This window comes from Lampetra fluviatilis, chromosome 2 (assembly GCF_964198595.1).
Source record: "Lampetra fluviatilis chromosome 2, kcLamFluv1.1, whole genome shotgun sequence".
In the NCBI taxonomy this organism is placed as follows: domain Eukaryota; kingdom Metazoa; phylum Chordata; class Hyperoartia; order Petromyzontiformes; family Petromyzontidae; genus Lampetra; species Lampetra fluviatilis.
The window spans coordinates 14,429,698-14,446,733 of record NC_136276.1 but is presented as its reverse complement, the minus strand read 5'-3'; the positions used below and the strand labels follow the sequence as shown (position 1 = coordinate 14,446,733).

General features: G+C 46.8%; 1 protein-coding gene across 1 annotated transcript in view; it reads left to right on the top strand.

Moving 5' to 3' along the window:
• LOC144943305 (cyclin-dependent kinase 6-like) overlaps positions 1-17,036 on the top strand; it is a 44,091-nt gene that overhangs the window by 11,583 nt on the left and 15,472 nt on the right. The window contains exons 2-3 of the mRNA XM_078870680.1: positions 219-474; positions 12,257-12,392. Coding sequence (XP_078726806.1) covers positions 245-474; positions 12,257-12,392 — 366 coding nt within the window. The 5' untranslated portion in view covers positions 219-244. The remainder of the gene's footprint in view (positions 1-218; positions 475-12,256; positions 12,393-17,036) is intronic.

The following is a 17,036-nucleotide window of genomic DNA, read 5'->3' as shown; positions in this document are numbered from 1 at the left end:
GATCACAAATTGGTCAACTTTGCAGCGTTGTCAAAACAAGCGTCTCTTGACAGACTGATGGCAGTAAACGCCGTACTCTGTAATCGCTGCTGAAGGTGACTCCCACAGCGGATCGGCGTTCCAGCAGAGAGGAGATCCGGCAGCGGATCAGCGTTCCAGCAGAGAGGTCATTCGATAGCGGATTGGCGTTCGAGCAGCGGGTTGGTGCTGTCTTTCAGGCAAGCGAGGAGGCACACAGGGCGGCATGGAGCAGTGCGGCGGCGACATCCGGCTTCAGTACGAGCCCATTGCGGAGATCGGCGTGGGGGCTTACGGCACGGTGTACAAGGCGCGCGACCTGCAGAATGAAGGCCGCTTTGTGGCCCTCAAGAAGGTGCGCGTACAGACGGGTGAGGAGGGCATGCCGCTCTCCACCATCCGTGAGGTGGCCCTGCTGCGGCAGCTGGAGACCTTCGAGCACCCCAACGTCGTCAGGTTGGTGTTTGCCCCTCATCCTGGCCGCTGTGCGACACGTGCGGCCCTCCTGCTCTCGCTTATGCGCTGCATCCTCCACTGTGACCGCATGCGTGGGCAAACTCCGACACCGTTTTATTCTGTCCCGCTGTGTGTATTGTTGTGATCACAAACCTTTTTGTCGCCTGTTTATAAATGCAGTCCGTGGACGTGCCAGCCCTGTGTGTTTTTTCGTCCATTGTCTTTGTTTGTAGTTCGAGTAGAAAATTCCGTATCGCACATACTGCCACTGTGTTTAGGAAAGCCATCCCAAAGCCAGACATCCCTTTAGTACAGTGGTTTCCTACCTGTGGTCCATCGACCACTGGTGGTCGGCAAGGCTATGAACATTGGTTTTGGAACGATTGTGTATACAATTTTTTTTCACAGTCCTCTCTTTTTCTGATTGGTGATCCATGAAAATCCTTTGAGGGTTGACCTTGATTCCGCGGGTCCACAAAGATTGAGAACCACTGCTCTAGTAGATCTCACTTGATCACGTGACCTAATATGATCCTTAAGTTTCTTCTCTTCAACAGCCGTGCAGGCAGCGTGAGTGCTTCCCTCCTCTATTTTGCTATAGAAGAGGGGATAATTATATTTTATTGTTACTCCGCTTATGTTTTAAACATTTCTTTCCTTCACTATGGGGAACATACTTTCTGACATGCATTCATCTACCAGTCTGCTCTGCTCATCAAGCATCTGCGTATTTTGTTTTCTTCTGTAATTTTCCCCCATCATTCTGGCTACCTTTAAAATGTATTACCTTGATAATGACTGATGTATCTCTTTGATGGTGCCGATGTTGTTATCCACCATTATTCTGCAGCAATGCTGCATGGCGTTTTGAGCAGTGACGGGTGCGGAGAGCCCCAGAATCTACAGGAGGATAATGACTGGCTTGCCGACAGGCTTCCTGTGCCATTGTAGTATACACCTCGTTTTTGTGACACCACAGTTTTGAGGTTGTGACATGCCCCTGCAGTGCAATAAAACGATATTCGGGTTCAGATGCTCAATTGCGAGTGCTGTGGGAATGGTTTTGTTTCAGTAACCAATGTCGAAGCTCTCTTTCCTGAGTTGGCAGCATGGCAGTGTCTGCCAATGCTGCCATTTTGGTGTCTTCCCCACCCAAAAAAGCCGTTTTCCCTGACACTTGCATCAGGCTCAACATGTATGGCAGCAAAAGTGTTTTTTTATCTTGTCTGTGAACCACTTGGAGTTCGTGATTTCTCTCCGTTATGCTTGTGTCCCGAGTAGACCAAATTGCTTTGACGTGCAGAGCAAGAAAAGGAAGAAAACCCCCCCCCCCTGCCCCCCTCTAATCTACAATGCATGAACTCTTTTTTTCTGTGGTCACCCACCACTGCATTGTCCGCTGGGCCACACAAGAGACTTCACAAGTGCCCTTTCAAGTTTCCCCTTTCTTATTGGTGTAGCATTGCGGGGGTGCGGCTCCACGCGTGCAGTGTTCCCATACACGAGCAGGATCGCCACAACAATGGGAAGTCTGCAGGGCGTGCATTCCTCAGCTAACGATCGCCAGGCTGCTTGTCCCCCACCCGCCCTCTAGCCCGCCCGCACGCCGCGTAAACCCCCCTTGCAGGATGTGCGCATCTCACACAGTGCCACCACCCCTGACTGTGAACGTTTCGGAATTGTAGCAGGCGTGGTGGCCGTGATGCGCGACATCTATACAGTGCTCTGGAGGTGGGGCTGGTGGATCATGTCGAGTTAGTGATAATACTACGCTATTTACACATGAAAGCCACACTGTGTTTAAAGGTGCTTTTTTCGAGGAGTCCTGAATTGAGATGTTTGGTCAATTGCTTTAACGAGCGTCAGGCATGTGGAAGATAACTGGAGTACCCAGAGAATACCAAAGTGGACAAGATAATAACATGCAAAGCTCCGCACAAAAAATATTTAATCCATTTCTATGTTTTCATCTCCTGGCCATCTCGTAGCCCAAGCCGATAGCACCTATTATTCCCTCCTGAGCAGTCCTCACATCCAAGTACAAGCTAGGCTCAACCCTGCTTAGCTTCTAAGATCCAATGAGATAATATACAGAGCATCTTGTGATGTGACAATCTTTACCTGTAGGCCTGCAAAGTGATCAGTAGATAGCACAGCAAGGATATCGCTGACCTCTCCATACAGATTTGCCCTCCTGTTTCCTCCATAAGTAAATATTTTCAATGTGATTGCCTAAAAATGCCAAGCAAAGCCCCCTGAAAAACAGTCTTCAGGCTCCAAAAGGCTTTCCTGGGTAAAGGAAAGAGAACTTTTTTCATTAAATGAATTTAAATAGATAAACAAAATATAAATATTTCCCACATACTTTTTGAGGAAGTTTATGACAAGTTAGATTCATTGGGCTGATCATTTCATATTTTACATCAGGCAATTAAAAAAAATCAATAAATATTCCTGTTGCTTCATTAGTGTAATAATTAATATTTGACAGCTATTTGTCAATCCACCACTGGATAATAGCCTCCCCACACCAAGATGGGTTGTTTCACCATACTTCACACTAGCCAATGCTAAGACCGATTCAGATATCACTTGCTACTGATGTGAGCAGGGGCTCGCTGTGTGTACACAGCGCAACATGCTAGACACTGCCGCCACCACACTCCCCTTTCACCGTGACTCACCACCCTCTGCCGTTTGCGTAATGCACGACTTTAAATACTTTACCGACCACGCGAGATTATTCTTTCATGTAAACCCGCAAAAGCCAGTATTCTGTAGGGCTTTGTCTTTTCCTGTGGCTGTGGGGGCTTCAGGAACATGCGTAATGCGTAACTTATTGTGGTCACAGTGAACCCTGCCTAGTCGCCCGTCTCCTTCCCACTGATGCCTCTTCCAGTCACTTTTTGCCATAGTTGCTGTTGAAAACTTGGTGAAAAACATCGACATGTCAGAGTCCAATGTGCAGTTCTCTGACATTGCACCTGCTAGGCACACGGGCTGCCAAATCGATGCATTCATCTTTTCCATGCATCTATGCATTTTGTGGCCATTCGTCATACAAATGTGAGACTGCATTCTGTGTGCTCTGCATTTACCATGCAAACTGTCCCAAAGCACAATTTGAAACGCACGTTATACTGACTTATTTGATGTCGTCATCAACAACAAATATTGTATAACTGTTTAATTTGTGTCGGAATTGCCCGTCAAAACCAATCCACATTAATTATTGATATGAACAATCAACATTAATTCAGTCGTAATAATTAATGTCAACGTAAGATAATGTGTGCATGTTGTACGTATTAATTAATTGTTTGGATGTGAGAAGCACACACTGGGAATGCTGTGAGCATCGTGGCCATGACAAGCAAGGTTAAAGGTCTATGTCACAAATGTTTTACCAGCACATAGCTCAGCACTGCTACAGTTGGTGGGTTTTACATTGCTTGGCTGACATTTTTGGAATTTTTGTGGCGTGAGACAATTCCTGGCCTAACCCTATTCCTTATGCCAAATGAAGCCTCCAGACACAGCTTGCAGTTTACCATGCGGCTGCTGAGGTTCGGAGAGGAAAGGCTGGCGCATTTCGCCGAATATCCCCTTTCATCCATTAACACACAAAGAAGGCACGTCTTTATGTATGTATGTGTGTGCGTGCATATGGGGAGCGATAGTGCAGCGGTTTGCGCGCTGCGCTATGAACCTGGCGACACGAGTTCGATTCCCGCTCACGGCCAACACCAGTGACGATTATCTGAACCGGTCCCGGGCCTCCCCTAGGTCGACTCAGCCTCAAATGAGTACCTCGTGCGGTGTGTAAACATTGCCATTAGGGAGACAAAGGCGGTCGGGCGTGGTGCTGGCCACCCACCCCCTCGTGTACCGTTCTGGCCTTCATAGGTGCTCGCTAACAGCACTTGCCCCTACAGTCTGTTAAGGCTATACGGGGGATCTTTGATCTTTGATGGGGAGCGGTAGTGTAGTGGATAGTGCGCTGTGTTACGAGCTCCGCGACCAAAATTCAGTTCCCGCTCATGGCCAACACCAGTGACGATGATCTGAACTGGTCCTGGGCCTCCCCTAGGTCTACTCAGCCTCAAATTATTAGCCGATGTGGTGTGCAAACATCGCCACTAGGGAGACAAAGGAAGCCGGGTTGCGGCCACTCACCCTCTCTTGTGCCGTGCTGGCTTTAATAGGTGCTCGCTAGCAGCACTTGCCCCAAAAGTCTGTTAAAGGCTATGCAGTGGATTTCTGCCTTTATGTCAGATATATATATGTTGAGTTGCACAGTGCAGTGGTTCTTATGCATGATTGCACCATTTTGTTCTGCTTGATGTCATAAGGTTAAAGCAGAACATGTTTAAACCTACTTTCTGACCATTAGTGCTGGATTTTAGCCCTGCTTATTCCTTTGTGTTGTTTTCTCCAGATCTCCTGACCATTATATTTGAAGCACATACAGTACAGCAGTGGCAGGGCATGCATGTTTACATCATACGTGAAGTGCATTTTTGTTGTCTCTGCAAGAATAATTTTCCCAATGGCCAATCAGATATAGTCACAGAATGCGTTCATTGTAACGATATTAAACAGGTTTGTTTGACGGTCAGGATACTACATAGTCATCTTGTGTAGGTGTAATGTGACAATGTAGCCCACTCACCCTTTATTGTGTTCTCCAAGCAAGGTTGTGGCACATTTGAAGAGTTCAGAAGAGGCTTAGTGGGCTATATTCATCAGGCCGAGTCACACTTTGTACGACATGCGCACTTTCATTTCACTTTTTTTTTATTTGTGTATAGTCGATCAGTGATTACTTGAAAATTACATGAAGCAAACAATTATAGATTTCCCAGTCCCCATTGAAAAAGACATGTTTACAACTGGCAAGTGAATGTTTCTTCTTGGTACATATTCAGACAGGACATTTATAACGCTGCCTATTTTAATAAAGCTAAAACTAAACTATTTTTATGATAACTAAACTATTTTTATTTTACCAGGTAAGGCCCACTGAGCTATATCGCTATTTTTCAGAAGAGATCTGGCCACAAATGATATCTCAACGAAGTGGCTTATCATGTGGACATTTATAACAGCCAAATACTCTAAATGCATGTTTCTAAATGTGGAGAGAAAAACCAGAGGACCAGGAGAAAAGTCTACGCGACCACAGGGCAAACATGAAAATTCCAAATTTAAAGGCGTCAGAGTCAGGATTGAACCCATGACTTCCTGCATACCAGGCGAGGTAGTTAACGTCTCGCCACCATGGCGCCCCAAACCTGCTCCTTAATGCATTTTAACTAAATCTGCATGTTACTAATTACATTTTCATCACTGCGGCACTGAATTGAAACAGTTTTCAAGAGCTACCACCTCAGCTTTTTAGGAAACCAAAATATTTTCACGACCATCGAAAATATCCAGATGTGGCCAGAATGTTTGCCAAGTTGGCAACAGTAGTTGTGGCGTTTCTACATGGAGATGCTGAGTGCAGACATTTGTAATCCCTGTGCGAGTCTTCGCACAACTCGACCTTGGTCGCTCTTCGTCAGGCCGAGTCGCACTTTGTACGACATGCGCACTTTCATTTCACCAAGACTTTCCAGGTCGTCGTTCCTCTTCCACCGTGCAACCAAGCCGAGCCGTGCCAGGGCCGTGCTGAGCCAACTCGGGAGGGGCCAAGTTGTTTTTCCACTCCAAAAGCCGGGCTGTGCTGCTGACGTCACACACGACGAACGAGTCGAGACGCATATAGATGGCGCGATGACGGCGTCTCCTCACGTTGTGCTGACTGATGTTTCGCGCAATGAACGTGTCATTAGCATGGTCCTCCTTGGTCCCCCCGCCCCGAGCCAGTTTCAGATGTCTTTAATGGCAATAACCACGATTTGATTGTGGCTCTAGCTATCACTAATAGCTAGTGAAGAACCACCTGTACCGTGAGAGCCCTGCACTGGCTCGGCTTGAATGCGCCAGTGGAAAGGGGGATATTTTTTGCTGTGCAATTAGGCTCTGTCCAGAAGAAATGTGCCGAGGTTTATTTGTTAACAGAACACTGTCTTTTCATGCTGGCAGAAATTGGATTTGTGTTTAGTCAAGTGGCCGTTAAACATCATGTTGAAATGCAAGAGATAACTTCACATAGTAGTGATATGTCAGATAAACCTGCAGGGATTCAGTTTACTCAATCTTCCACATTATCCCAATCAGTAGCTTCTTATCAACCGCATCCCATTCCTGCATAAAATCTCTCTCATCCGTCTCTCACCAGCAGTTTCTCCTCCCCATTTTCAACGTGCTCAATATCCTTAGCGGAATATTATTTTTTGTGGAAAGATGTTTCCTGCATCTGAACCATATTTTCTAAAGTTGATGTCCTCAAAATCAGTTACAAGGGTGGTTTGTTTTTGTGACCGGTCTTTAAGCTGGTATTGAACTCAGGATTAAATGTTCACAATGCTCAGACTGTGACTTTATATTTCATGGCGCTGGTGGTGAGGCACGAGGCTGTGACGTTTGAGTAATCATCGTCTTTGGCATTAGAACTGCTCATGCGGCTTCCTGTCGGTTTTTTCCCCCCTCTGAGAAAAAGTTACACATTTTAAAATAGCTCTGAGATAGCGGTGTGCAAAAGAGAACAACGGCATACGATGCCCTGTCTTTCTCTCTTTACAAGTTCATCTCCTCCTTGAGCTGTGCGCAAGTGGCATTGTGGATCCTCCCGTCGTTATTGTCGGCTTGCTCGCTCGCTGCGTGGGAAGCCGCACTGTGATTAGTGGAGCACGGTGACGGTGCCACTGCTCCCTCTCTCCCATGGATGTGATGCTCGCAACAGCATGGGGACCAAGGGGCACGCTGCTTATTGCTACTGCTTCTAGCTGCTGCTGCACACTGACACATGCACTGCCACCCTCATAATGTCTCCACGGACATTTGCGTCGCCTCTGCACGGCAACACTTGCCAGGTCTTCTGGGCCTAGGGTTCTGCACCACGCAGTACAAATTCCAGTTGGTAATAGAGAAAACGAAGTGAAAACTAAATGTAGTTTTGTTTTGCATCCAGGATGTATCTTCAGGGACAAAGTACTTCCCCAGTAGAGATACGTCTATTTGCCTCCATATTTAATCGCATGATAACACGGCCTTTAATTATACAAGATAAGTTGATCGATTGGTCGGGCTTCAAATTACTGTTGAACTGTAATGGATGTACAGTTCTATAATACTTTTCTAGCGTGACTCTTGTCGTATGGAGAAGACTGGTCCTTGGCATGGAAATGCGGAATATACATTACTGGTCGTGGAGAGGATTGACACTTTTGCTTGAGCTTGCAGCCACTGCTTCTGGCGTGGAGTGCTTGACAGCAGCAGCAGCAGCACGAGGGTGCATAGTGGCGGCGGCGAGACTGCTGAGCGCCAGTGATAAGCGATTGTTCTCGGGAATGTGTCTGCTCAGGAAGGGGTTTGTGTGCGCCCCGCGTGTGTCATCTGGAGCAATCCAACGAGTGCAGGTTGCAGTGTTTTACACTTGAGGGTTTGCTCACCCGCTCGCTTGTGAGGGGAATTTCTGGCATCGTCAAATATATATAGGGCTTATTTTTCTTCCATACACGAGTGCATTTAGTCAGAAAATGTGAGAACATTGACCAGTGTGTGCAATGCAGTGCTTCCTAAACTATAGCTTTGAGGTTTCAAGTAGTGCAGGATTAATAAAGCCTTTGCTCCCATTCATTTAAGCCGGCCGATTGTTTTTGCAGGCCGTTTTTTTTCACGCATTATAAAATGTTGAATTTGGTCTTCTTTTCACACCCAGCACTCTGCAGGCTATTGCGGCAGTTAACCCGCTTTGGCCCCTCCTGTGGGGGCCATCCAAGGGGTTGGCGGCCGCTGCCTCTGCCAAGCATCTGCCGCTGTCGCTCCGTTCGCTTACTCGCTCCAGCTCGCCCTCCCGACTGCTCGGCCCTGCCGTGGCCCCTCTCTGGCATAGTCCCTGTGCGGCCCCAGTGCAAGTGCGCACCTCTTATAACAGCTTCCCCGTAGCTCACCGCTGCCACCAACACCGCTGAATACGGCCCATTTCCCGTGTGTGCCGAACGACCCCCCCACCCCGCTTCCTTGGGGCCCCTGTGCCATCTCCAATGCTCACCACTCCAAGTGGTCCAGTCCACAAAAGCGCCCACCACCTCCCGTTTAATTTGAACTTGCCGTGCATCTCACTGGTTTGTCCCTTCACTCGCCGTGCCTTGTCAGCTGGTTCACTGCAAATGTCTGGAGCTTTGTCCGAGCGTGTCTGTTTTTGCATGCACCAGTGTGTGTATGCTCCCACACGTATGCATGAGTGCATGTGTCTGGTCATAAGCTCAGCTTTTACCGTCTGATTTCCTGTGTCTGCCACACTGTACCAGCCACGGGACCTCCGCTTTCGTTGCCACATTCCCATCTGGCCTGGTCTCCTTCTCAATGGTCTTCAACCAAGGGCTGTCACCTGGTTGTAGACGTTTACAATTATCGTTGAGCAGAAAAAAAAACATTTTTACATTTGCTCTGCACACTACCACTGCTATCTACATCAACAGTCTTCAGTTCCTGCCGGGTTTCCACAAGTCTTAACGCAGGCGACTGTGCACAGGGCGGTGCCAAGTTGATCCCAGCGCCAACGTGTGGCCGTATTCGGCCACCTGCCCTTTCTTGCTGGACTCCAGCCTCTTCCCGTCCTACTGGTCTCACCCCAGAAGCTGCCCTGTCATCTCTTTTGCCCACTCTAAGCTAAACTAAAACTGTTATTATTTTACCAGATGAGGGCCGCTGAGCGATCTATTGTAGCTCTTTTTTTCAGTAGCGACCTGGCCACAAGTGATAGCCTAATGAAGTGGCTTATTGCGTGGAAATTTATAGCAGCCGAATACTCGTGTGACCTGCACAACTTTTGCCACCGGGCAGGAGGCTGAGCTGTGTGTGGGGTGCCTCCCCAGTCCCTAAGCAGGATGCCGTGTCATCCGCTACCCCCCCCACCCCCCAACGCTTTGTACGTGACCCTTTATCCACCTCCAATGACCTCAACAACCCGAGCTGTTAACCTTTGAAGAGACGACCATCTTCCCTCCATCCTGAAATGCCATTCCTTCCCCGCGTGTGCTCAGCTCTTCACCGGCGCGTGTCTTTTTGGGTGAACCCTGCCTCCCAGGCAATGACGCTTATCTCATGTTGCTCTCCCTGCCCTCACTTTTTCCATCTTTGACACTACGATTTATTCATTCTACACTGATATTCTAGTTAGATTAATCTAATATCGTGGAATGTACCAATGTGTGTATTGTAGCAAAGATACCAATGTTCCTACGTGCATGAGTGACTGCACGATATATATCATTTGCAATGAAGGGATTTCCCCCCCAAAAAACTGTGGTTGTTTTAATTTTCCACAAAAAGTACAAGTGTAGGTGTATCCATTTCATCTATACGATAAGAATTGTCTATTACATTATTAAATAAACAATTTTAAATAACATTCATAGGAAACCACACGAGTGCCAGCCATTGACTCATAAATTGAGACTTCAGTATCTATGTTTTGTTGGCACAGTGTAGCACCATTGTATACTGAGACAATACCAAACATGCCTGCTTCAGAGGTTGTATATACAGGGCTAATTTTAGCAACTGAAATGCAAAGCCACTGGGGTGACCTCTGAATTGCTTGCAGCTGATGGCTGTTGACCGTGGGTCATCTCTGTTGCTACGTTGCAAATGGTGCAGCACCCTTGCTCCTGGCAAGGGTTCCTAACAGAGGCCCCATAGGAGTCGGTGTGAAGCAGCGAGCAGGGGCCAGACCCTGCTATTGTTTTTGCGGTTGAATGAATGATTAGGGTCTGCCTCCCCCCCTCCTAGAAAAAAAACAAGTGGCATGTGTTTGCTGATATCTCAATCTCTTACATGCGATCTCTGTGGGCGACCACACCAGGCCTGCCAGGAGTAACCGGGCAGATAAAGAGCCCCTTCTGTAGGTGTCTTCTACCCCCTCGAGCCCTACTCCTGCACTCCATGTCCGGGTGGGCTGGAGAGTCAGATCAAAGCGGAGCTGTTGATAATCCATGACCGGCACGCTCAGCTCAGCCTGGTCGCCAGGATGGTGGAGAAATATACAAAAGCCAAGAGTGCATGCGTGTGTGTGTGCGTCCATGCGAGCAGGTTCTCTCCGCAGCGTCTTTGTTGCGCCTCCTCGCAGAGATTTTTTCCACTGGAAGACCTGCTGCAGTTAGGCCCCGAACAGTGGCTTACGCCAGCCTGGTAGGACGAGGAGTTAGCAGCCAGCTCTGTTGTGCCTGTGTCCATAAACGCTTCACAAATATCTTCTTGGTTCTTTCGGTAAAGTCACGTAGAAGGGAAATAATAAAATAATAAAAATAAAACATAATAAAATAATTCTCACGACGTTTCGGCCACAACGCAAGCAGCCGTCCTCAGGTGAAGAACAGGTCTGTCTGTCATTCAGACGCTGTCTTTCCGACACACCTGTTCTTCACCTAAGGACGGCTGCTTGCGTTGTGGCCGAAACGTCGTGAGAATTATTTATAATGTTTTATTTTTATTATTTTATTATTTCCCTTCTACGTGACTTTACTGAAAGAACCAAGAAGATGAATCCCTGCAGTCACGAAAGCTTTAAATCGAAGCTTCACAAATAGTTGTGCTGTTTAACCCGTACCAGTCAGTGGCTTGTGAAGCATTAAATAATCAGTGATTGGACCGGAGACCACTTGAAGGGATCTCAGAGGTAGCTCGGTGACATCCGCTTCCGTGGGTCGTTCTTAAACATCAAGGGTTGCACTGCTCTGTGAGAGATTCGAATGGCCTCTTCACCTTTTGAAGTGAAACCGATAGCACAGTCTGGACAAAATTTGAGGGAAATTACACTTAAAAAATTAAATAATTATAGCTTCATTGTAATATGTAGTGGTCGTGAATGTTGGTTACAATTACACAAGAGGAATGTGCTTGTGGCACATGTTTCCAGTGCATCTGTATATATACACAGATATTACTTAATAAGACAATGTCCATTGTTTATCCAGAAAAAAACCCTCAATAGGTCTCAAGAAACTTATATATTTATATTTGTCTAAGAAATCTCTACCGAGTCTCAGGACTATTTTTAAAACACAGACGGTTTTAAAAACCCACTTACTGTCCTGTCATTTCATAAAACATCCTTCGATAATGTATTTTCATTGCTTTTTGCTCCTTTCGTGTTCTCTGGCCTAACCCTGGTGAGACAAGGCCATAAAGGAAAAGAAAAGTCTTTAGTGTGGGTCAATCAATTTCAAGGACAATGCATACATTATCATAGCATTTTTTTTGCATGTTTTAAGACACACGTGTGGTTAATTCAGACTTTATGCCTTGCAATAGGTGTCTATTTGATGTTTTAATATCTTAACACCTTTATTATCTACCGGAAAGGGTAAAGCCTATTTTTTCATTATCTTGATACCGGCAAAAAGGGTCCCATAGATAAAAAAAAACATTATCTGCTGGAGCCGACTTATGTTAAAATTAAGTTCTTATTCATCATAGATTTATTGGGTTTTTTTATTACTCATATGGCGCAGTTTTTTTTCTCTTGATTTATGTTGGCTTCATTGCTGTATTTAATTTTATTTGTTATGCTTTTGTCATTGAAGTGACCCAAACGAGACTATCATGGTATCTTGAATGCTCACCCAGTTAAACATACGACTTGTAGCTTGACCTGTGCCCTTGTGTCCAGGCTGTTTGACGTCTGCGCCACGTCCCGCACCGACCGCGAGACGAGGCTCACGCTCGTCTTCGAGCACGTGGACCAGGACCTGTCCACCTACCTGGAGAAGGCGCCCGCGCCCGGCCTCCCCGCCGACAAGATAAAGGTAAAAACCTCCGAGAGCCCCGTGGACTGTTCTCCAACACGAAGGGTCGCGTTGCTTATGAAGAGATTCAAATACCGAGCGATGCCTTGCCTTTTCCTGCACCTATGACGGCCAGAAAGCCGTGCACACGACAACACTCGGGTTCCCCCTTGACGGTTCGCCATCGCCGATCGCCGTGGGTAGTTCTTCTTTGCTGCGTGTGGCACGCACGCCTCGCTTGAGCTCTGTTACAGTTCTCTGCCCATATCTGCTCTGTGATTGGACACTGATGCAGATTCGAGCTTCCTCGGCTACAGTAATTGTAGAGTTGCGAATAATTGTAAATATGTTTTTTGCAGCGTGCGTTAAATGTTGAGAGTGATAATGGGAGTCGTGCCGGTGTGAAATGGCTGTGGCACTTGTTGACTTTTGCAAAAATGCATCATTTGGTTGGCAAAATAAAACTTAAATATAAACGTGTTATCATCATCATTGCCAGTAAGTAACATGTTGCTTGAAGGTCATTTTAAAAAATGCAATTTTTATCTCTTCCTAATTTATCCCTTGGTGAAGATGTTCAATAAGGGACTTGATATGAAATTGTGCCAGGTGTCTCAGTGGTAGAGTGAGAAGCCCCCAATCAGAAGGTTTTAAGTTAAAATCCTGGTTAAGTGTTGACTCAGCCCATCATCCCTTCGGGATCAATAAAATGATGGAGGTCAACAGTGAGAGACTCTGTCGCGCCCATATGACTATGGAATCTCCACAAATGGCTCAGGGATGTAAGAAAGTGATAAACACTGGCTCAATGATATTTTGAGCAGGAAATCACTTTGACTTTTGATAAGAAAAATGCTGTAAGTTATGCACTGGTTGCCCCACATGTAAGACTGTGCAGTGGCTTTGTGTGCGTACTTTAGCAACTGAACATGCTCTTTTTTCATGTACATCTGTTTATGACCCTCCCACCTTCCCCCACTGGAATACATCAGTACAATGGGCCAATGAATTTTATCAGTGGGTGTAAAGTGTGTGTTTATTTTCCGATTTTAACTTTTTTTGGTGTTATCTTGAACGCCATAAAATCACTCCGCAGGACAAGCAGTCTATTGTATGTGTTTCCTTTCACACCGACTTTGGTCGCACATGCTTGCAGTGGGGTGGTACCTGTGTTTGCAGTGGCATTGTTCTGAAGGTAAATGGGCCTTGCATGAAGGAATTGAGAACAGGTCACGACCTGTTGAGATGCTGCAATTGCATTGGAGTAGAGGTTTAAACCACCGAGGACACTATACTATACCAAGCGGCGTTGTCTCTTGTCAAATTATGTTAAAAGCAATAACGCCCTTCAAAGTTTACCAAAGAAAAGAGAGATGTCATTCTACCAATTTGGATGCCTGTTTTAAATATTACATTTCAGTATTAGGGCTGCATCAATAAAAATGTTTACGTCGATTCTTAAGACGTGCATCGCATAATATCTATAACCTTACATATATGGCATACAGTGGATTGACGTTACCTTTCTAGCCACAAGTGGCCACTGCATGCACCACGTTATTAAAAATGAGAGTTGAATCAAATCACAACCCAGAGTGGTAAAAATTCATTGAATAATTAGGAAGGAAAATTGTGAATATAACGTGTCCTCCATAAAGAAGCGCTGACGAAAATATTCTGTTATCTTACAGTTCCTCTGGGATCATGGGTATTAAAGAGGGGCTTCTTTGCGAAAATGTAAGGTGTCAGTGCACCCCTCTTTTGAAGTCGTATTTATTAACGAGAGTACGGTAAAAGAGTCATATTGGGACTGGTGGAAGGGAAACGCGTCTCCTGCTCCCAGGCCCCACACCCCATTTTCCCACTTTCAGGTGTGACAAAACCACCGGTGGTCTTGTGACATAAAAGTTTACAGCTCGCACCTGGCTCACACGCTGCCGATAAGCGGTTTTGTGATCGAGAAGTCGCTTGCTGCAGCCATGGCTCGTCGCTCCTCCTTCTCCCACCAGCTCTCTTGAAGCTTAGCACCACATGAATATGCAGGACTCATTGGTTCCCACACTCTGATAGCAGCAACGAAGGGGGTGTGCATCTGCCTGCGTTCTCGGTGTCTCCTCGGCCATTGGTCCAGTGTAAAAGCTTTCCTCGGCTGCTGCTCCAGGCTGGTTGAACACGAAGTCCCGTATTCGTCACTTTCTATTGACTAGAATTTCAGCGGCCTACGGCCTTATTCAAGCTCCTGCAGAGGGCTTCTTGGCGCTTGGCGCCTTGCCTATCGCCCCCACTGATGTCCTCTTCTCCCCCCCCCTCCCCAATGTGTGCAGATACTACTGACTATTTTATGTAGGGTGTGTTGTCATATTTGCCTACAAAATACATTTATTTTTGGGAGGAGGGGGGGTGGGGGAGTGAAAATCATTTTGTGGGGGGAGGGGGGTGAACTTATTTTTTTGGGGGGGGGGGGGGGGTGGTCGTCGACAATTGTTGTAAACCTGTTGAATCAACTTTTGACCCCCTCTTCTGGGGGGGGGGGGAAGGGGGGGCGGTTCTTTCAGGCCTTCTGAAATGTTATTATAATTTAGTTGTCGGACAAACGGAACGCCGGGCTTTTATAATAGATGTGATGCCCCCTAAGAGTGCGCATCCAAACGTGGGGAGTTTCACTTCAGTGCACCATCGCTGCATTGTTGTACCAGTTGACAGCTGTGAACTTAAATGGCACGTGCTCATGAATTTGACAATTAATTGGCAGCAAGACTACAATTAAAGTTGGCTTGAGATATAAAATATAGATAGGGGTTGATTACTTATTAATGCATTCAATTGCTTGTGTCGGAGAAGCTGCTTTTCTGTTCAGTTGTTGGGTTCATTTTTACAGCCTTTCGAATTGGTATTAAAACTTGTCTTTGTGGTCAACTCCTAAGCTGGACAATTGAATGAACAGCTGTTGGAGCACTCTGTGCTCAATGGACCTGCTGTTGAGCACTCATCTACAAATGCGGTTGCTGGGTCAGGAGGTAACTGTCGGAGGAGGATGACAGCTGCACGGGACACTGCGTTGCCACCAGCAGAAAAGAAGGCTGCCAAATTGTGGGGGGAGGAGAGAGAGATCAAGAAAAAAACCCGCAAATGAATTGTGAGATGGACGGGAAACAATTGTAGTACGGCAGATGGCCCGGATGCTCTGTCCGTTAAATAAATAATTAACATTTCGGGCCAGCTGTTCATTTGCTGTGGTTTTCTGCCGGAGCGGAGTTTGGTGCTGCCGGTCCCCGTGGCTGTGCGCGCCGCTGCCGCTTCTTGGCATAATTAATAAAATGTGAGCTGACGCGGGCACAAAGCGGCGGCTGTGCGAGGCTGGGCGGCCGGGCCAGAGAGGGCCACGTGGTTGGGGCTGCCGGGCGCGGCCTGCTCTGGCAGCGGAAGCTCCGACGTGGTGGGTCTGCTTTCCTCAGCGCACTAAAATTCTCCCCTCCTCCTTGCTGCTGCCCCATCCGTGGCAGGAGTCTGAACAGCTCCTCCTCCCCCACCATCAATTCATGGAACACAGAGCCATCGCCTCGTGCGACTGCGGTGGGACAGGGATGCTCAGTGGTACACGAGCCTTTGCATCAAGCGCACATAAGTTGTTCCGATTGCCTACCTTTAAGCACTTTTGAGAAGCCTTGTGTGCAAAAGGAGTTTCATTGTAGTATTTTGTTGCCTTTATTTAACCTCTTGAGAGCCCAGTGATACAATAAATCCCTTTTTCTTCATTCTGGCAGTGTTGGTAGTGAGCCAACTGCTGCTCTAAATATTTCCTTGTAAATGTGCTTTATAACACAGTTTCTGAAGATTCCTAAAAAGTCGGTGGAAATGCCTAGGGCTCAGAGGGCCCAATCGAGGTCTGCTCGCCAATAAAAATACTGCGAGGCCGTTGAATAGAAAGACATGCGGTAATTGTTGTAATTTTGTTCTTCCATCCATCTGATTCACATTAGGCAGGATTCTCATAAAGGAGGAATGTTGGAGAGATGTGTTCGACCGTGGTGGTGCGCAAGGCGTGTGGGTGTTGGGGCAGGGGCCCCACAGTTGGGGAGCACCGGTTCCGCTCACGCCGCCACTATATGCGACGACGCGAGCATAGCGCAGCCGACGCCTGGCCTCGGGGGGCCCAAACCATTCAACCTGACGGAGTCTCCGAGGCCAGACAGGGGCTCTCGTGATAGCGCGGGCAGGCTGGCCTTGCGGCCCGTGTCCCTGCCATGTCCACCTACTGATTTACAAATTGAATGTCACGAAATCGAATGAAAGTCCAGTGTTGGATGATCATCTGGTTTGTTTAGCCTGGAGTCGCTCACGTACTTATAGAATAGGTTTTCATTCAATGATGACCCTTGTAGAGTGTTGTGCACGAAGCCTATCATCCACGTGATTGTTATACTACGTAATAATAGTGGTAACGGACAGACAGGCACATAGCTAAATATTTGAGTAATACATTTTTACTTGATATGATTTTATTTGATCAGGCAAGGTTATGTTCAAGTACCAGCGCTGCTGTTTTACGGTGATGTTTCGATTATATTACTTTACCTGAAACACCTTGCCTCTCGCCTGCTCTGTCGACTCTCTTGAGGCTGAGTTTATGGAACAGGTGATGTGAAATTGGTGTCTGTGGTTACT